Below are 21,743 nucleotides of genomic sequence, written 5' to 3'. Positions count from 1 at the left end.
ACATTGGCACATATGTGTGATGTTCTTGTTCAAACCACTAAAAGTAAACAGGAAATGTAAGTGGTTTTCTTTACTTCCATTTCTATAGGCGTCTAAGAAGAAGCTCACTGCAGCGGAACTTCAACATTTTTAGCGTGGCCATATAAGGCCTCAGTCATGCACCGTCCTGGACCATACCCTCTGGTCCTACTTTACAGCAAATGAAGGGCGCCGGAAATAGCACACTGAGAGCATTGTGCAATAGGCGAGTTGCGCTCCGGTGCGGTATTTCTGAACACGTCCTGGTGCAAGTGTGTAATTTTACAGAATTACTAATACTACAATCTGAACCAAACAACCAAACCAGATTTGTATACAATGAAGATTTAATGATTTAAACCACAAAGCGAATCTAAATCCCCAATTATAATAATAATAATAATGATAATAATAATAATAATAATAAACTTTATTTATATAGCACTTCTTTAAACAAAGCTTGTTATAATATGCTTGAATAATCAAAACAGCAATAAACAACCACAATATAACAATAATACAATAATGAAATAACAATAGAAAAAACAAACAAGATATAGCCTCAAGGAGATAAAAAAGGCCATCCTGTAAAAGTGGGTCTGAGTTCCTCTGGTAGGCGGGGCCTTTATCTCCTTTGGTGACCAACTTAGCAAAAAGTTGTAGGTATGCGCACAGGCCCCTAAAATAATAAAACAAAGAGGCATTGCATAAAATTGAGGCAAGGTAAGACACTGCTGGCAAAGGGGCCACATGCGGCCCCCACCTTCACTAAATGTATTAACCTGCGGGCCAGGTTAATACCCGAATACTGATATTTTATTGATTTCAGCTGTTATATTTCCCATGCAAACATTACCCGCTTTAATTACTTCAGTCTATAGTAACCTAATGACTAGTATTAAAATTGTATTGTCATTTTTATGTCCAATGTATTTGTATTTAAGTTTATAAAGTTAACATAAGTTAAAACTAAATGCATTTGAAACTAAATTATAATGTAACTTTTTAGGAGGATGAGACTATACTGGCCACAGCCACCGCCCACCGACACCAAGAACTCCGGGCCAAAAAGCTTGTACTGTGGGAACCAACACACGGGCATCGATCGAGAGGACGTCCCACACCTACCTACGTGGACATTTACTAAAGAAAGATGCTGGTGCAGAAAGCACAAATGAGCTGGTCAGATGTATGGAGAACCGATGGAGGACAACGTAGAGAGAGAAAAATACAAAAAAAATATTCAGGATTCCAAACAATTCAAATATAGCAAAAATAGCAGATCTACAAGCTCAAAACGTGCCACACTGTGATCTGCTTTTTTGCTATTTTTGTTTGATATAGAATGACGAAGTAGGGCATGGATTTACGGAAAATGTAAAAATGCAGAGATAAGCGGTTTCTGCCTGACAGTATGGTATCCCTCTGGAGTGAGTGTGGAAATATAGTGGCCATCTAGGCCACGTGATGCATTGAGACATGCGTTGTGACACGGTATGAGCACTTTGTGAAGCGTTGTGACACATTGTGACGCGTTGTGAAGCGGTGTGACGCGTTGTGAGCTTGTAGATCTGCTATTTTTGGTGAACGCTCCCCCCAGAATATATATGCTGGAGTTCAAGTGGTTGAACGTCAAGTCTGAAGCCATTTTCAATCTGTCGTAATGGAAACTACTATTAAGTTTTCCTCGTGACACATACTGTAAGGAGGTTCTATCTATAAAGTATAACAATGTAATTCAGGGGTGCCTTGGATGAAAAAGTTATTAAAGCCCACCCGGGCGTGTTTATTAACAATAGTTAACAGCAAGCTGGGGGGAAGAGAGTGTGGGCTCCGTTTGCTGCTCCAACTCAGCTGGGAATCCTAGGAACTGGAGAGGAGAGATAAAGCAGCGTTATAAAGAAGAATCCACAGGGGAGAAAAGAGAGTGCACAGCAACTGCGTGAAGTTTAACTGGCTAGCTACAACACTGGGAAACTGAGTATGGCTGTCTGTACGTACTTTACCAACCATAGACTGGTGAAGATCTGGCACTGAGCTGCAGGCAGGACAGGCTTTTGTAGCCTCTGGCGCTAATTGCAGACGCCAATCAGGAGGGGAGATTGGAACTGGGAGACAGCTGTGCTGAGGTGTGCTGTGGGGTGCTTCTGGTGGCGTTGAAGGGCACCCACATCACAAGGGTGTGGAGGTGATGGGGAGCGAGCTGTAACAGGGGGACAAGAACATGGCAAGTCACCAGTAGTGTACATGGCTTGCGATATCTCTATCTCTTACACGCTCTTCCAAAAAGCAGAGTGTTACAGTATATAGGAAAATCAATACTCACCAGGCAGGCAGAGTATTAGTACTCTGTCACAGTGGTTATATCGCAGGTTTCCCGGTCTGTGTTTCACCTCTGCTTGCATCTGTGAACCATCTCTGCTTGCTTCTCTGACCCGTTTCTATGTATATGTATATGTATATGTATATGTATATGTATATGTATATGTATATGTATATGTATATGTATATGTATATGTATATGTATATGTACACACACGCACGCACGCACGCACGCACACACACACACACACACACACACACACACACACACACACACACACACACACACACACACACACACACACACACACACACACACACACACACACACACACACACACACACACACACACACACAATGTTAATGTATGCGGTATATGTATTCAGATTCAGATTGATCTTGAAAATGAAAAGGTATATTTTAAATGATACAGTATGTTTTGATAGGTCACCAATGTTGGTGTACACTGAGGTGTCACAGGAATAAAAATTAAAGTTCAAATTTGTTATATGAGTCCACCTTATTTATTTATTTTCTTTCCATTTAATGTAATTATTTTGCATGAGCAGAACTTTCTGAATTCGTGCACAACGTTAAGGCCAGACCACACCATTGCAACTAGTCGCAACTCATTGCAACAAAACGGTTAATTTAAGAACTTTCCCCACCAAAGCAACTCCTTGCAACTGCCATTGGGGATAGCCGTTGCAACTAGTTGCATGTTGCATGCAACTAGTTGCATGTTGCATGCAAGGAGTTGCATAATTGGTCATAGTTTTGTCATCAGTTGCCTCCCATTGTGTAAGAAGTTGCAAGTACTGTCAAAATATAGTTTCACAAGCCTGAGGCTGTGCCATACAATTCTCTACAGACCGTAGGGGTCTGGTCCCATATTGACAATCAATGCTGGGGCCTATTAGTTTGTATTACTGTATTTTATAATATACTGACTGATTAGCTGAGGCTGCTTCCAGCATTTCATTTTTTTTTTATACAAAGTACTGCGCTGTATTTTAAATTCCCATGCAGGCTGATGCTTGTTTGCAGTTGGTCCATTACTGATACTCTCATCATGCTAATCAGATATTCCCCCAATCATCTATCTGTATGATCACACACTGACATTCTGATGAGTCATGACTCATTCATCAACATAAATACGACAAAAAGGCCAAGTTTTGAAGAAATCTATGAACACACCATTTTAAATTGTATGTTCAATTTAAATACAAAATGAATGTTGCTATCTTTATGCATTTTCATCACACCTGTTGTTAGATGATTCATTTTCATTCATTTTCAGATTAATCAATTATCATAACGCTAGCTAGAACAACCCTATAATAACCCTATCATGAGCCTAGAACACGAAACCTGTGTGATTAGCACCCAGACAATTTGATGTGAATTTCATAATGTTGCTGATGTCTGAGGTGGGTGGGTCCTTGGGTATGATGCTCAGTGACATCATAGAAGCTAGCCCTTCTCATTTGGATGAGAATATTGAATTTGTTATGGAATATAGGGTGGCGAAGTCGGTAGCACTGTCACCTCACAGCTAGAAGGTCCTGGGTTCGATTCACGCTGGGGACGCTGTGGGAGCTGGGAAGGTGTTCTCTCCGATGCGTCATCAGTGCCCATACCCTGGGAGGGGTTGTCAAAAGGGCCTTTCTGTGTGGAGTTTGCATGTTCTCCCCGTGTCCCCTAGGGTATACCCTCACAAAAAACATCTCTATACTGCCTCCCCTGGCCAGCTGGTGTGCCTGATGGAGGGGAAAGGAACTGTATAATGTCTTCCTCCACACGCTACGTCCAACCGGGGAAACTCCCCCCTGTATATTAGATAATTGACACTGGGTGAAAAAAATCATGGGATAATATATATCCCATTCAGTCATCCATTAATTCATTACTAAAAAAGTTATCATTATCAAGTTTTCCACTGCAAAATATCGCTCAGGTTTTTACATATTAGCAATTAGCAATTTGAAGCTGTAATATTAGAGCAGAGGATGCTCTGATAAAAATGAACACAGACAGTTTAAATAATATAGGTGCATTTGTATATCTTGCAGCAATAGACTACATAATATTTGAAAAGAAGCTATATTGGTGAATGATTGATTAGTACCTTTTAGGAGGTTGGAGTCATCACGTCTTGAAGAGTTCCAAGTGGCAGAGGTAGTTGCCTATAGACAAATCCATGGAGGCCACGTGTATCAGTGCTGCGCTGTATCAGTGCTGCGCTGTATCAGTGCTGCGCTGTATCAGTGCTGCGGTGTAAAGCTGTGCTTAATGATACACCGCAGCTATGGCTGCGCCCAGCACATCTATAGCGTATAAAGGTGTTATAGGGAACACAGACTTGAGGTAGTCTGCCCGGTGATGGCTTTGTTTGCGCTGTCGTTTTACATACTGTTAACAGTGGAGTGAACACCAAGAGATGGAATGTCTTGGTATCTAAATTCTTGCTTCTTGGTATAGAATCGTCACAAGATTCCAAAGTAATATGGTAGGGAGTCCTTGATTCAGGAGTTCATAGGAGGCATTGTCTGTTGTCTTCTCTTTGTGGCAGCGGTGGCCGAACGGATTGCGGAGCGGTCTTGATACCGGAAGGTCGCCAGTTCGAATCAGCGGTCCGACACGTTAAAATGACCACCGCTGAAGTGCCCTTGAACAAGGCATTGAACCACTATATGAAATGTTCTATGAGCAGGGCCTGGCTGGAAACAAGTTCTTGAGCTTAGCCCAGATACCCTGGGTAAATATAGTAATCATTTCATTTCATTTCATTTCTCTAGGTCGTCCTCAGACGAGCCCTTTACAATGCTGATTAAGGACTGTGGAGGGAACTCCTCGCAGTCCTGGTTTTAGTTCAGTGTCCTTCTGCTAGATGGGTTGCATTCCATAGATATGAGCCCCATCTGCCCATGCTATCTGCCCATAGCTGGGACAGTGGTTGGCAGTGGTTGGCAGACGCAAGCAACAGGTTGCTTGCATGAATTTGCCATAACGTTATGCATTATCAACCTGTTGTCCTCTCATACAAACTCACACGCTAGTGATTGTGTATTGGAGGAGGATAGAAAGCTTGAGAGATATGGGATGGCCCAAAGGGCCCATATGGCCCATATGTTATGTCCAGAAAAAAATATATATTTATGAATTTATTATACAGGTTTATGGAGAGATATCGGAGCATAAAAGCAAAAGTATAGGATAGTATACTGCTTAACTCTATACTTCATGTAGCAGTGTGTAGCTACTAACTGTGAACTATTAAAATTGCCAACGGGGGAAATTTGATTTAATTATATTTTATTGTTATTATTTATCAATTTATTTATTTAATTATTTTTTCTCATTAAAAATATTATTTGTCGATGTCTAGCAGAAACCAGCTAACTCAATTGTTCAGATTTTTCTTTCTTCTGACAAACCCATCTAACTCCATAGTGCGTTGCAGTCCCACCCCCTGCGAGGGCACCGGAAGAGAATTTCCCATTCATTTTTAGATGTTTCAAAATGTATTTATTTAAAGACCTTTACGCCTTGGACAATGCCAACTCGGCTGGTGACAATTCATGACAATGAACACAATTTTTTATTCTGTCTAATTATTGGTCCGGCACAAAATACGTTGTTTATTGTCATGAGTTGTCAATTTGTCCGAGGCTTTAAAGGTCTTTAAATAAATATGAAATGAACATTTTGGAGTTACTGCCCGACAGCAGAGAAATATAGTATGCAGATTTTGCATACAATAAAGATCTAGGTCAGGATATTGGGAGTGCTAGGGCGACATAGTGACTTATTTTGTTCAGCCATAGAGATTTATACAAATATTTATATCAATTATTTTAAGCCTAGGATCAAGCCATCCAGGATCCTGGTGAGTCATGACCAGACCATAAAACCTTTGATTCTCTGAAAAATTAGAAAAACGCTAAAAAAAGGGTATAATTAAATGTAGTAGTATGTCATATCATTCTCTCTTTGTTTTTTCTTTTTTTCCCCCTTTTTTACATAATCAAAGGTTTTATGGTCATGATTCACCAGGATCCTGGATGGCGTGATTGTATTTTCTTTGTAAATCTCGAATGAATTGGAGAGTTTTAAATGGGTCCAGAAAATATAAGCTATATGCATAGCTCAACTGCAAAAACAGTAGCGGTAGGCTTGGCGGTAGGTTACACACCACTAAAGCTCATCAGAGTTTGCCTGGAGGCTGGCACACTCACTGAGTAGCTTGAGTTGAGAAGTGTGAAATGCAGTTCACAATGATGGCAGTCACAGTGTGGCTGTCTAGACTACACGACTCAACCCTTATGTTACTTCATAAAGCAGTGGAGGACTTTTCATCCACACTGGTGGTCTGAGAATAAACAGACCCTAGTCTGACTCTGTCCTGAGGGATGAAGGTCTTCAAAACCTTACACAGCCTAGCCCTGTTCATCAACCTCAGGAGGTGCTTCCTGAACTTCTCTCCTACAAAAACGTACAGGATGGGGTTGATACAGCTGTGAGAGTAAGCAATGGCCTCTGTGACTTGTAAAGCCAATATGATCGCCTTGCTGGTTCCACATTCTGTATAGACTTGAAGTAACTCCAAAGCTTTGAAGAAAGAAGCAACATTGTAGGGCATCCAGCAGCAGAAAAACACGGCTACAACTACAAGAACCAGGCGGATGGAATGTTTCTTCTTCTTGGATGATTGGATGTGCATGAGCCTCCAAATGATCTGGCTGTAGCAGAAACATATGATGACCATCGGAATCAGCAAGCCAAGAATGTTCATTTTGAAAAGGCCAAAGATATTCCAGTAGTGCCTTTTGTATCCTGTTTTTTCATTTTCATCGTACAAAGGAGCACAGAATAAAAGGGTTTTATCTTCCCTTTGGGCCTCCTGTACCTGAAGAAAACCTAGATCTGGAAAAGAGGCAAGAAATCCAGTAACCCACGTAACAGCAGCTGCAATCATTCCAAAGGTGCGTGTTCGTGTTTTTAGTGCATAAATTGCCAGCACTATAGCCAAGTACCGGTCAATGCTCATCAGGGTGATGAAAAAAATCCCACAGTAAAAACCAATATGGTATGCACCGAGGACCACCTTGCACATAACATCTCCAAACAGCCACTGGTCCCAGGCTTGGTGGGCTAGGAAGGGAAGGGAGCATACTACCAGAAGGTCAGCAAAGGCCAGGTTGAGGAGGCAAACATCTGTCATGCTACGGAGACGCACCCCAAAGATGATGACCCAGAGGACAAGCACATTCCCTAGAAGACCCAGGATGAAGAAGATTGAATAGAGCAGTGGGAGAAAGTAGGCCCCATGACGTCCGTATACACACCTCCCGAAGTCTGCATCATCTTCATAGTCCTCATATATATACTCTGTTGTGTCTGCATAGATGTCTGAAGAAGCAGTTGAGCTGAGAGAGAAATTGCATGATAAGAATAGGAATTAGTAATGAAAAGTGTATTAGATCAGTAATAAAAACAAAAATCATATATGGTAATCTAGCACGACTAGCGCTGGTGCGGCACAGTGGTAAAGTCCCTGCCCACCATGGAGGTTGTGGGTTTGAATCCATTTGTCGGGCGTCTATGCCAGGGGTTCTCAACGTTTTTGGCCGGGGACCCCCGGAAATGCTTTGGCAATGTCTCGGGACCCCCGCCCCGCCCCCTCCCGACCCCCAATATAAATTGACTGCTACAATAACTTTAAACCATTCAGGGCGGGAACCCCTTTTGGTGTTTTAAGCATTGTTATAATTTAGCTATTGAAAAATAGCAGATCTACAAGCTCATAGCGCGCCACCGAGTGGCGCGCTACGAGCTTGTAGGTCTGCTATTTTTGAAAAATCGTGAAAATATATATATATATTTTTTTTTTTGAAAATAATTTGGGGACCCCCTAAAATAATTTGGCGACCCCCCGAGGGGTCGCGACCCACGGGTTGAGAACCCCTGGTCTATGCAAACACTTATTGTCTGTGTTCGTGGGAGGGAAGCCGGGCGAGGAAGGTGGTATTGGTCATTGGACGTATACCTACGGACTGGGGTGTCACCTGTCAGCAGGGAGCGTTTGGTGGAAGGAGTGGGACGATCGAGGCCCTGCATCCTCCCGGTTGGGGCTCTTCACTGACAGCTACATCCACCACGAATGTTAATTAAACCGATAATCACCAGTAGGTTTCTTATCACTCAAATACAATCGAGCCAGCAGGCTCGTCTGGAGCCAACTGCGTACATTCAAAATTGTAAATTGCCCAAAATTGCCCTCAATGCCCTCAGTACCCGCATACCATGACTAACTAAAATGTGACTGACTTTAATGTGGCAGCTGATAATGTAATAACTGCAAATAGGATTTAATTACAAGAAAGAAAAAACAGGCAAAAGGCAACAACAGATTCTAGGCAAGGCAAGACAAATTTATTTGTACAGCACATTTCAACACAAGGCAATTAAAAGTGTTTTACACTGGAAATTAAGCAAGACATCAAGGCAGAAACATGAAGACACATTAATGAAAGACACTTAATGATTTAAAAATAAAAAGTACGGTAAAGAATAAAAACAATCTTCATAAAGGCTGCGGCAAGCCGGCAACCAGAAATGTTTTTAGTCTTGATTTAAAAAAAAATAAGCCTTGTAGCAGACCTGTAGTTTTCTGGTAGTTTGGTACATAAAAAGCTACTTCTCCATGTTTAGTTCTTATTCATGGGCACAAGCAGACCTGTCCCAGATGACCTGAGAGGTCTATAAATGTTTCATGAAATTGCACAAGATCAGCAATGTATTTGGGACCTAAACCATTCAATTCTTTATATTAAATTGACCATTTATTGACTAAGAAATTAATTATTTGAAAGACAGGGAGCTCAGTGTAAAGATCTAAGAACTATAGGTATTGATCGACTTCCTTGGCATTTTTAAGGAGTCAAGCAGCAGTAGCAGCCCTCTGATTTTTAGGGAGACCTAGAGACGATGCCATTACAGTAGTCAAGTCTAGTGAAGATGATCTGCAAGGAGTCTTTCTAAATCTTGCTGAGATAGTTTAAAGTCCTTTAATTCTTGATATGTTAAGGTGACAGTATAGGATGACTTTGTAATTGTGTTAATGTGGTTGTTAAAATTCAGGTCTGAGTCTATTACTCTAACAAAGGTTTTGGCTTGGGTTGTGGTGTTGCACATTATCGAATACTGACTGAAGCTGAGCGCTGACTTCTAAAGTTCTTCCTTGGGTCCAATAACTATTTTGTCACGGTTGCCTTTGTTCTGCACCTGAGTCCTACGCCTCCAGAACCACATCATGAAATATTTAATATTTCTCTTTTTGTCGTCTTTAACATTGAATGATTGATTTGGTCAACGCATTTACTCAGTGTTTGTATTGGAACATATACAGTTGGTCCCCTCCCTCAGTGATACATTGTGTAAATCTTTGTGTCATCTGAATAACTATGGTAGCATTATGTTGTCCATAATCTGAGCCATGTAGATATTGAACAGAAGAGGTCCCACAATGGAGCCTTGCAGAAACAGATTTCCGCTCAGAAAATCAAACACAGAGAGAGATTTGGAAGAAGTAAGGCGCACGGGCAGACGTAATATTTTCATAGTACAAAGAAGCAGAACAGCCAGAATATATTTTCTCTCCAAGCTATATTAAGTGATTGGGTCAGTTAAAACCTCGCACAGGAAATGTGTCTCATCTCTGTTATCACCCCATTTCCACCTGACGCCTTCTAAATCTATACACAAAGAGGTGTTCCCGGCTTGAAATGTATAATAACATATAGGTGTTCCAGTTCTAAATGGGTTAAAAACTAAATGTAAAAAATGGGTGATTGCATGCTGACTTTTATGTCAAATTATAGGAAAAATTCTCACCTGACAGTGCTGTTGATGAAATAGCGTGTGGCGTTCTCCATCATTTACTGTGCTTGGTCAAGGTACCAACAAATGTCTTCTTTTTAATTTAATTTAAATTTTTCATTGGAATTGTTTTTAAATGTTTCTATATCATATCCAGTTCAGTTGTGCTCTGTAACATGTTGTGTTTTTGCTTGTCATTGCACGAGAAGTGAAGTTGTCATTTTGTTAACCACACCACCCTTCCTGGGCTGATCTATATGTTTGATACTGTATAAGGCCACTGAATGCATTTAAAACACTAACTGGAAGCCAAAAGAGGTACTGTGAACATTTGTGACATCATCAATGAATAAATGAATACATCTTTACATAAGAAATATGCACAAAGCAATTGCACTTGTTTTAAAACATGGATGCAAAAAGTTTGCAAAGTGGATGTGCAAAAAGGCATTTGCAACATGTGCAAATAAACCCCCACCCACATGCATTTGTACGCATGCACACACAAACACACGCACGCACGCACGCACGCACACACGCACGCACGCACGCACGCACGCACGCACGCACGCACGCACACACACACGCACACACGCACACACACACACACACACACTTCACACCACACACATACTTCACTTTATACACAAACACTTCCTTCCGCTTTTTAAGTGGTGGTTAAGGTAAAACAAGAAACACAGTGCTAGGTGCTGTTGCTTTTTATTATATTTTACAATGAACAAATACAGTCTACTGTACTGTAGCTCCTTGTAAAGCTGTCTTAAGCATGCAGTATTGAATCAAAAAACAATTGACTAATTTCAGACATTTAGCTTATCTAAACTACTAGTAGGTCTACTTACTTGCAATAAGCAAGGTACAGTAATCACATGCATACATAACATAAATACATGTTTCTTATTCTCACTAGCAGGATGTAATTTGAAGTAAAACAGTTCTATGTTGCTGCATTGTATGAAGGAAGCCAAACTAAAATGAGCTTTACTTTTATGTACCTGTACACAAGATGTAACAATAAAGTACAACCTTGAACCTTGAAAAAGTGCTCTCTACAAAGAAACAACCTCTGCAAGAGCTCTCTATCCTGTGACCTGTGCCATCCTCTATCCAGCTATCTATCTACCCTTTTTTAAGATTTGAATTTACAGTAGTCAAGTCTAGTGAAGATGATCTGCAAGGAGTCTTTCTAAATCTTGCTGAGATATTTTAAAGTCCTTTAATTCTTGATATGTTAAGGTGACAGTATAGGATGACTTTGTAATTGTGTTAATGTGGTTGTTAAAATTCAGGTCTGAGTCTATTACTCTAACAAAGGTTTTGGCTTGGGTTGTGGTGTTGCACATTATCGGATACTGACTGAAGCTGAGCGCTGACTTCTAAAGTTCTTCCTTGGGTCCTACGCCTCCAGAACCACATCATGAAATATTTAATATTTCTCTTTTTGTCGTCTTTAACATTGAATGATTGATTTGGTCAACGCATTTACTCAGTGTTTGTATTGGAACATATACAGTTGGTCCCCTCCCTCAGTGATACATTGTGTAAATCTTTGTGTCATCTGAATAACTATGGTAGCATTTATGTTGTCCATAATCTGAGCCATGTAGATATTGAACAGAAGAGGTCCCACAATGGAGCCTTGCAGAAACAGACGCACGCACGCACGCACGCACGCACGCACGCACACACGCACACACACACACACACACACACACACACACACACACACACACACACACACACACACACACACACACACACACACACAACACACACACACACACACTTCACACCACACACATACTTCACTCTATACACAAACACTTCCTTCCGCTTTTTAAGTGGTGGTTAAGGTAAAACAAGAAACACAGTGCTAGGTGCTGTTGCTTTTTATTATATTTTACAATGAACAAATACAGTCTACTGTACTGTAGCTCCTTGTAAAGCTGTCTTAAGCATGCAGTATTGAATCAAAAAACAATTGACTAATTTCAGACATTTAGCTTATCTAAACTACTAGTAGGTCTACTTACTTGCAATAAGCAAGGTACAGTAATCACATGCATACATAACATAAATACATGTTTCTTATTCTCACTAGCAGGATGTAATTTGAAGTAAAACAGTTCTATGTTGCTGCATTGTATGAAGGAAGCCAAACTAAAATGAGCTTTACTTTTATGTACCTGTACACAAGATGTAACAATAAAGTACAACCTTGAACCTTGAAAAAGTGAAGGACCAATATTGTTCGCAATTTTTATTGAACCTTTGGCGCAATGGATCAGACAGAATAATTCAATTAAAGGTATACTAATGCCAGCAGGTGAACAAAAATTGGCCCTTTTCGCGGATGATATTCTTGTGTATCTTTCGAGCCCAACGGAGTCATTGCCTGCGCTGATGTCTGTGTTGGAAGAATATGGATCATACTCAGGCTATAAAATAAATGAACAAAAAACACAAGCTCTCAACATGTATTACAATCCCCCTCACTGTCTTCGCTCTAGGTACAAAATTCGGTGGGACAAACTATCTGTGAAATATCTAGGTATTCTATTACCGACAGATTTATCCAAATTAGAAGAGTTAAATTATGACCCTCTCAGGAGGGGTATAATGGCTGATATTGATAGATGGAATTTAATTCCATATTTAAATCTGAGTTCACGCATAGAATCTGTAAAGATGAATGTATTACCAAGGCTTTTATATTTGTTTTTGTCAGTCCCTATCTCAAAACCAGAACAGTTCTTCTCTGACTGGGATAAAGTTATATCCAGATTTATTTGGGCAGGGAAAAAACCTAGAGTGAGGCTCAAGACATTACAACTACCAAAGGAAAGAGGGGGATTGGCCCTTCCATGTTTGAGAGATTATTATAGAGCAGCTCAAATCCGACCATTGATTGGATGGTGTAAACCAAGTTACAAATCAAGATGGAAAGATATAGAGGGTTCAATGGGAAGGGGTCTACCTATTAACATGTTGGTGGGAGACCCATCCTTGGTCAAACACTTGTCGGATCCTCAGAATGTGATGATAACAGGTTCATTGAAGGTGTGGTGTGAAATAATTAGGAGATATAAACTGAAGGACAAGATTGGAATTCTCAAATGGTTTGCATATGATTCAGACTTCAGACCTAGTACACATGACATGAGGTTTAGAGGTTGGATTGGGAATGGCCTCTCTGCATATTGTACTCTTTTAAAACAGGGTAATGTGATGAGCTTCCAGGACCTGAAAGACAAATTTAATTTACAGAATCAGGACCTTTTTAGGTACCTACAAATCAGAGACTTTATAAATAGAAGGCTATTAAGAAGAGAAGATGCAACAGGAGTAGAGATCATTAAGATTTTCCAAAATGCGTATGCAGGCTCTACTTATCAAAAGATAGTTTCAAATGTATATGTAGTGCTTCAAAACATGAAAGGAGATAATACTCTGAATATTAAAGCAAGATGGGAAGCAGAGGGCAACCTTACTATATCAGCAGAAGAATGGGAAAGAATATGTAAACATCAGTGGAAAATGAGTAGTTCCCCCACATGGAGAGAATTCAGCTGGAAAAATGTGAGTCGTTTCTTTTGCACTCCAGCCCAGAAAAGACATTACACGTATCAGTCGGACTGTTGGAGACTCTGTGGGGAGACATTGGCAAAATTTTCATGTGTTCTGGAGTTGCCCTTCTGTGGTTCCATTTTGGAGAAGTGTCCACAGTGTCCTGGAGGCAGTTTTTGGGGTTGACATTCCTTTTGATTTTAAAACCATGTATCTTGCAGATCTGGAGGGACTTCAATTTGTAAAGCAGGATCAGTATCTATTGAGGGTATTGCTGGTGGCATCCAAAAAAGCCTTAACAAAAAAGTGGCTTACAAATGTAATACCAACTATAAATGAATGGATTGATTTAATCTATAGTATATTTATTATGGAGAGAATTACATTCAGCTTCAGAGGTCAGGTTGAAGTCTTCACAGATAACTGGTTTAGATGGGTTGCTCATGTTTCTACCATAAGACCTGATTTTGTATAGTTTCAGTTAGACCTGTTTAACCTGTATATGCACCTGTTTGAGGTACTTATGTATTATGAATGATCATCGATCGAGAAGAGAGGCAGACATCTCCCCTTGTGTGTATTGTTCGTATATTGTCTTGTTTTGTTTTCGGTTGTATGTATTGTCAATTGTCAGTCGTTTCGTTGTCATGTATGTTTGATTAAAATTCAATAAAACGTAAATTGAAAAAAAGAAAAAGTGAAGGACCCCCAAATTGACACTCATTAGCCTGCGGACCCCCATTAGAAAATATATGCCAAGGGCCCCCATAAGAGAAGATTTGTACGGCTCTAGCAGTGATTTTCAACCATTTTCATTTCAAGGACCCCAGGTTTGACCTGAATTAGACTAATGTCATGTATATCTCTGGGACCCCAATGTATATTGTAAAATCAAAGTTAATTTAACTCTGAGAGTGTACAAATGGAACCAAATGGTCCCATTAGCATTTGGTTCCATTTTGTACACTCTCTGAGTTACAGACCCATAAAGGTCCATTTGGTTCTTAATTATCACGTAGCTGCATGGAGATCCCCTATAGACGAATTCAGAAAGGGGTCTCATTGTTGCAGCTTACGTATTTCCTGTAGGCGGAGCCGACATAGCTGCGGGGTAAACCCGCACCTCTTCTACTAAGGTGAATGGTAGAGTGACTGATGCACAGTCTGCCTCAAACGTTACTCTTTTACCTGCTTTTTACTAACACTAACATTACAAAGATGCCCAGAACATCGGGATGAACCTGTGTAGTTTATGGCTGCTCCAACAGTAGTGGCAACATAAAAAAAAAGAAATGTCAAAATATCCACCGTGGTGGCTGAGACCAGAGCCATAGAGTAATGGTTGAGACGAAGCAGTGAAAGGCCCTGAAAGATACATAACATCAGTCTTACCCAATACCCAATCTTTCTGTTTTATGAGCACAAGGCTGCTGTAGATATATTCCGTTTTCTTTTTCTTTTTTAATGCTGCCACTACTGTTGGAGCAGCCATAAACTACACAGGTTCATCCCATAGACTGTAGGTTCATCCCGATGTTCTGGGCATCTTTGTAATGTTAGTGTTAGTAAAAAGCAGGTAAAAGAGTAACGTTTTGAGGCAGACTAACATCAGTCACTCTACAGTTCACTGTAGTAGAAGAGGTGCGGGTTTATCCCGCAGATATATCGGCTCCGCCTACAGGAAATACGTAAGCTGCGACCATGAGACCCGTTTCTGAATTTGTCTATAACTCTCTCAAGGACCTCTAGGTTTTTTTTATTTATCAACTAGTCAACTAGTACCAACAAGGTCATAGTGGATTTACTAGTCGACTAGTTGAATATCCACTAGTTGCTTAAAGCCCTAGTCCCCACTTTGGGAACCACTGTACTACACAACTCAATTAACCCGTACACTGTACACTCGTACAGACCTTTCATCTACACTGGTGGTCTGAGAATAAGCAGACCCCGTGACTCTGTCCTCAGGGATGAGGGTCTTCAAAACCTTACACAGCCTACATGGAGCCATGTTCATCAACCTCAGCAGGTTCCTCCTGAACTTCACTCCTACAAAAACATACAGGATGGGATTGATACAGCCGTGAGAGTAAGCAATGGCCTCTGTGACTTGTAAAGCTAATTTGATTGACTTGCTGCTTTCACATTTTGCATCTGATTCGTCATCAAAGCCCTCCGCCGTCGGTTCCAGTAACTCCAAAGCTTTGAAGAAAGAAGCAACGTTGTAGGGCATCCAACAGCAGAAAAACACGGCTACAACTACAAGAACCAGGCGGATGGCATGTTTCTTGGATGATGGGGTGTGCAGGAGCCTCCAAATGATCTGGCTGTAGCAGAAACACATGATGACCATCGGAATCAGCAAGCCAAGAATGTTCATTTTGAAAAGGCTGAAGATAGTCCAGTAGTGCATGTCCGTTAGTAGCATAGTAGCATTGTCTGCAGTGTCATGGTAAAAGGTACCACAGATTGAAATACCACTTCCATTTTGTACCTGAACCTGAAGAAAGACTAGGTCTGGAAACGAGGCGAAAAATCCAGCAACCCACGTAACAGCAGCTGCAATCATTCCAAAGGCACGTGTTCGTGTTTTTAGTGCATAAATTGCCAGCACTATAGCCAGGTACCGGTCAATGCTCATCAGGGTGACGAAAAAGATCCCGCCGTAAAAGCCAATATGGTATGCACCGAGGACCACCTTGCACATACCATCTCCAAACTGCCACTGGTCCCAGGCTTGGTGGGCTAGGAAGGGAAGGGAGCATACTAGCAGAAGGTCAGCAAAGGCCAGGTTGAGGAGGCACACATCTGTCATGCTACGGAGACGCACCCCAAAGATGATGACCCAGAGGACAAGCACATTCCCTAGAAGACCCACGGTGAAGAAGATTGAATAGAGCAGTGGGAGAAAGTAGGCCCCATGACGTCCGTATACACACCTCCCGTAGTCTTCATCATCATAGTCCACATAATTATACTCTGTTGTGTCTGCATAGATGTCTGAAGGAGCAGTTGAGCTGAGAGAGAAATTGCATGATAAGAATAGGGATTAGTAATGAGAAAAATTACATCAGTATTACATCAGTAAAAAAACGAAAAAAACATATACGGTAATATAGCATGACTAGCGCTCTGGTGGCACAGTGGTAAAAGTCCCTGCCCACCACGACTGAGGTTGTGGGTTTGAATCCATTTGTCAGGCGTCTATGCAAACACTTATTGTCTTTGTTCGGGGGAGGAAAGCCAGGCGAGGAAGGTGATATTGGCATGCACCTGTCAGCGGGGAGCGTTTGGTGGAAGGAGTGGGACGAAGGCCCTGTGTGCTGAGCGCTGACTTTTAAAGTTCTTCCTTGGGTCCAATAACTATTTCGTCACGGTTGCTATATTAAGTGATTGGGTCAGTTAAAACCTCACAGGAAATGTGTCTCATCTCTGTCATCACCCCATTTAGACCTGAGGCCAATTCTAAAAACGCCTTCTAAATCCTGACCTAAGTTTAATTTGTACTGTATACTGTATAACAACAACTATTCACAAAGAGGTGTTCCCGGCTGGAAATATATAGGTGTTCCAGTTCTAAATGGGTTAAAAACAAAATGTAAAAAATGGGTGATTGCATGCTGACTTTTATGTCAAATTATAGGAAGAATTCTCACCTGACAGTGCTGATAAAATAGCTTGTGGCGTTCTCCATCATTTACTGTGCTTGGTCAAGGTACCAAAACAAATGTCTTCTTTTCTTTTCTTTTTTTTTAATTGTTCATTGGAATTGTTTTTAAATGTTTCTATATCATATCCAGTTCAGTTGTGCTCTGTAACATCTCGTGTTTTTGATTGTCACGAGAAGTGAAGTTGTCATTTTGTTAACCACCCCCTCCACAACACCCTTCCTGGGCTGATCTATATATAGGGACACTGAATGCATTTAAAACACTAACTGGAAGCCAAAAGAGGTAGGCCTACTGTGAACGTTTGTGACATCATCAATGTATAAATGAATACATATTTACATAAGAAATATGCACAAAGGGATTGCACTCGATCTGCAAAAATACATTTGCAGAGGTTGCAAAGTGGACACGCAAAAATGCATTTGCAATATGTGCAAATAAACCCCCACACACATGCATTTGTACCTACACACACACGCACGCACGCACGCAAGCACGCACGCACGCGCGCGCGCACACACACACACACACACACACACACACACACACACACACACACACACACACACACACACACACACACACACACACACACACACACACACACACACACATAACACTTCCTTCCACTTTATAAGTGGTGGTTAAGCTAAAACAAGAAACACAGTGTTAGGTGCTGTTGCTTTTTCTTTCTTTTCAAAATCTTTTTATTCAGGTTTTTGACAGTAGCCCAGGGGCAAGTATTAAACAGACATATAAAATATAAAAATAAAACTCAATCCCCTATCCCACCCTCCCCCCACCCACAATCCCAAGGATAGTCGGAAAAACAGTCTGGAGGAAATAAAATAAATATATATATATACACACATACACAACATACATGCATAAATAATTACAAAAATTAAAAATATAATAAAATAAAAATGCAGATTTTTCATAACAGAGCAGATTTTGTTTCAGCTGTGGTTTGGCGTTGGCCGAGGCATAGGCACGGCACACTATGCAGTTTGTGTGTTGTGGTAGAATGTCATAAACGGGCCCCAGGTCTTGTAAAACTTTTTTTCAGAGCCGGCAATTGAAAACCTTAACATCTCCAACTCGAGACAGGACATTATATCACGAAGCCACTGACGGAGCACGGGCGGGGCAGCATCCTTCCATTTGAGCAGAATGTCACGCCTAGCGAGCAACAAGGCAAAGTCGACCATACGACACTCTATGCGTGTTAGAGGAAGGTCATCCCTTCCAGCAGTGCCAAGGAGAGCCACTAAGGGATCTGGGTCTAGATTTTGATGTAGAATGTTGGATAGAGTATCGAACACATTCCCCCAAAATGGTTGTAATTTAGGACACATCCAATACTGTGATGGATCAAAGTTGCATCACCGCTCTTGCACTTGTCACAGGTAGGAGTTACGTCAGGATAAATACTAGCCAGTCTAGCCTTAGACATATGAGCTCTATGGACTATTTTAAACTGCACTAAGCAATGTCGTGCACAAAGAGAAGACTTATGTATAGAAGAAAAAACAGAATCCCAAACTTCATCAGACAGTGTGAGGCCCAGATCATGTTCCCAGTCGGCCTTTATCTTATCTAAGGGCGCTGGCCTCGAATTTGAAATGATATCATATAATATTGAAATGGCACCCTTAATCGTCGGGTCAAAAGACAGAAATTCATCAATAGGGTTAGCATTAGGCTTATTAGGGAAGTCAGGTAGTATAGAGCTCACATGTCGGGCCTGCAAAAATCTGTAGAAGTGTGGTCTAGGTAGACTATATTTCTTTGAAATTTGATCAAAGGATGCAAAGCTCCCCTCTATAAACAGGTCTTTAAACCATTTGATGCCCTTTCCATGCCAACTCTGAAAGGTCATGTCTTGCATTGATGGAACAAAAAGGTGGTTGGAAGCAACAGGAAGGTGCTGTTGCTTTTTATTATTTTAAAAGGCATAATCATAATTCATACAAGAAAATGTCAAATATATAATGAACATAGTCTACTGTACTGTAGCTCCTTGTAAAGCTTTCATAAGCATGCAGTATATGGAATCAAAATCAATTTACTAATTTCAGGCATTTAGCTTAACTTAACTACTATAGTACTTGTATACTTGCAATAAAGGTACAGTAATCACATGCATACATAAATACATATTTCTTATTATATATATTTTTCATATTTCTTATTTCTTATTACACTAGCAGGATGTCATTTGAAGTAAAACAGTTCTATGTTGCTGCATTGTCTGAAGGAAGCCAAACTAAAATGAGTTTTACTCTTTATGTACCTGTACACAAGATGTAACAAGTACAACATTGAACCTTGAAAAAGTGCTCTCTACAAAGAAACAACCTCTGCAGGAGCTCTCTATCCTGTGACCTGTGCCATGCTCTATCCAGCTATCTATACCCTTTTTTAAGATTTGAATTTTGAATTTATTTATTGGTTGAAGGGTAAAAATAGTTTCTCCCCAAATTAGGGACACCAGAGTTAATGTGGTGAGTGCATATACGGTAATATCACTACATACTACACAACTCAACACTTACACTGTGTCTTCGTACAGACCTTTCATCTACACTGGTGGTCTGAGAATAAGCAGACCCCGTGACTCTGTCCTCAGGGATGAGGGTCTTCAAAACCTTACACAGCCTACATGGAGCCCTGTTCATCAACCTCAGCAGGTTCCTCCTGAACTTCACTCCTACAAAAACATACAGGATGGGATTGATACAGCTGTGAGAGTAAGCAATGGCCTCTGTGACTTGTAAAGCTAATTTGATTGCATTGCTTCTTTCACATTTTGCATCTGATTCTTCATCAAAGCCCACCACCGTCGGTTCCAGTAACTCCAAAGCTTTGAAGAAAGAAGCAACGTTGTAGGGCATCCAGCAACAGAAAAACACGGCTACAACTACAAGAACCAGGCGGATGGCATGTTTCTTGGATGATGGGGTGTGCAGGAGCCTCCAAATGATCTGGCTGTAGCAGAAACACATGATGACCATCGGAATCAGCAAGCCAAGAATGTTCATTTTGAAAAGGCCGAAGATAGTCCAGTAGTGCCTGTCCTCTGGGGTATTCTCTGCAGTGTCATGGTAAAAGGTATCACAGATTGAAATATCACTTCCATTTAAATGAGCAGCCTGTTCTCCCTGAACCTGAAGAAAGGCTAGATCTGGAAACGAGGCGAAAAATCCAGCAACCCACGTAACAGCAGCTGCAATCATTCCAAAGGTGCGTGTTCGTGTTTTTAGTGCAGAAATTGCCAGCACTATAGCCAGGTACCGGTCAATGCTCATCAGGGTGACGAAAAAGATCCCGCAGTTAAAGCCAATATGGTATGCACCGAGGACCACCTTGCACATACCATCTCCAAACTGCCACTGGTCCCAGGCTTGGTGGGCTAGGAAGGGAAGGGAGCATACTAGCAGAAGGTCAGCAAAGGCCAGGTTGAGGAGGCAAACATCTGTCATGCTACGGAGACGCACCCCAAAGATGATGACCCAGAGGACAAGCACATTCCCTAGAAGACCCACGGTGAAGAAGATTGAATAGAGCAGTGGGAGAAAGTAGGCCCCATGACGATCGTATTCACAAATCCCATAGTCTCCAGTGGGGTATTCAAAGTCAGGTGGTAAGCTGGGAGAGAGAGAGAGAGAGAGAGAGAGAGAGAGAGAGAGAGAGAGAGAGAGAGAGAGAAAGAAAGAAAGAAAGAAAGAAAGAAAGAAAGAGGGATAAGAGTAGCGATTAGGTGCATTTTCAAAAGGAAAGGACGTAATAATAATAATAATCATAATGGGACCGATTTCATCCCAACGAGTAAATTCAGAAAATGTGAGTGCAACCTTTTCTTTTCATCAATCTCATCTCTATTTAACATTACTGTGTATGTGCGTGCGTGTGTATGTGAGTGTGTGTGTGTGTATGTGTGTGTGTGTGTGCATATGTGTTGTATAACGTTAAAACTAATGCATTGTGTATAGCTTTGTCAAAGTCCAGAAAACATCATGTAGGCTACAGAACATTTTGAGAAACATGTGAATAGGTTAATTAACATAATGTAGCCCTGATCAGTGAGAGGTGAATAACACTATTACACTAAATATTGATTGCATGGTAAAAGTGTTATTAATGAGAATATACAAACTAATGATTATTAGAATGTTTTTGGTTTCTGACAACTTATGTATGTTTCTGTTAAAACACCAGGTCACACTGACCCATGAACATACCTTAAAGGAGAATTC

General features: G+C 40.8%; 3 protein-coding genes and 1 long non-coding RNA gene across 5 annotated transcripts; all 4 read right to left on the bottom strand.

Moving 5' to 3' along the window:
• Positions 1-464: 464 nt before the first annotated feature.
• LOC306925415 lies at positions 465-4,150 on the bottom strand. Its single transcript, XR_013790245.1, has 4 exons — positions 3,893-4,150; positions 2,345-2,459; positions 2,020-2,221; positions 465-1,888 (listed from the first exon to the last, which is right to left on the bottom strand). It is a non-coding gene; the product is annotated as an uncharacterized lncRNA (long non-coding RNA).
• Positions 4,151-6,474: 2,324 nt separating this feature from the next.
• Positions 6,475-17,594, bottom strand: LOC306924557 (C-C chemokine receptor type 5-like). Of its 2 annotated transcripts, none has more exons than XM_079503118.1 (2): positions 17,470-17,594; positions 6,475-7,773 (listed from the first exon to the last, which is right to left on the bottom strand). In XM_079503118.1, the coding sequence occupies exons 1-2, from the start codon at positions 17,508-17,510 to the stop codon at positions 6,678-6,680; spliced, it is 1,137 nt and encodes a 378-aa protein (XP_079359244.1). In that variant the 5' UTR covers positions 17,511-17,594; the 3' UTR covers positions 6,475-6,677. The 2 variants fall into 2 exon arrangements, with proteins under 2 accessions (XP_079359244.1, XP_079359243.1); XM_079503117.1 differs by lacking the exon at positions 17,470-17,594 and adding an exon at positions 10,241-10,306.
• Positions 15,693-16,761, bottom strand: LOC306924365 (C-C chemokine receptor type 5-like; the record flags this gene model as incomplete). Its single annotated transcript, XM_079502859.1, has 1 exon — positions 15,693-16,761. Exon 1 carries the CDS (start codon positions 16,626-16,628, stop codon positions 15,693-15,695), a length of 936 nt encoding a protein of 311 aa, XP_079358985.1. The 5' UTR covers positions 16,629-16,761.
• A 2,105-nt stretch (positions 17,595-19,699) lies between the features above and the next one.
• LOC306924280 (C-C chemokine receptor type 5-like) lies at positions 19,700-20,984 on the bottom strand. Its single transcript, XM_079502730.1, has one exon. The coding sequence runs from the start codon at positions 20,967-20,969 to the stop codon at positions 20,016-20,018; it is 954 nt and encodes a 317-aa protein (XP_079358856.1). The 5' UTR covers positions 20,970-20,984; the 3' UTR covers positions 19,700-20,015.
• Between the last annotated feature and the right edge of the window lie 759 nt (positions 20,985-21,743).

The sequence above is a fragment of the Electrona antarctica genome (genome assembly GCF_951216825.1).
Source record: "Electrona antarctica genome assembly, chromosome: 6".
Taxonomy (NCBI): Eukaryota; Metazoa; Chordata; class Actinopteri; order Myctophiformes; family Myctophidae; genus Electrona; species Electrona antarctica.
The sequence above is the reverse complement of the archived record's forward strand: the minus strand, read 5'-3'. Positions and strand labels throughout refer to the sequence as shown.

What these genes read in the sequence shown, in the direction of transcription:
- LOC306924557 (XM_079503117.1), bottom strand. Translation starts at nt 10,284, where the DNA reads ATGATGGAGAACGCCACACGCTATTTCATCAACAGCACTGTCAG. An exon ending in TTCATCAACAGCACTGTCAG is followed by an intron (nt 7,774 to 10,240) that starts GTGAGAATTTTT and finishes TTTCTCTCTCAG; the next exon opens with CTCAACTGCTTCTTCAGACA.
- LOC306924280 (XM_079502730.1), bottom strand. Translation starts at nt 20,969, where the DNA reads ATGACAGATGTTTGCCTCCTCAACCTGGCCTTTGCTGACCTTCTGCTA.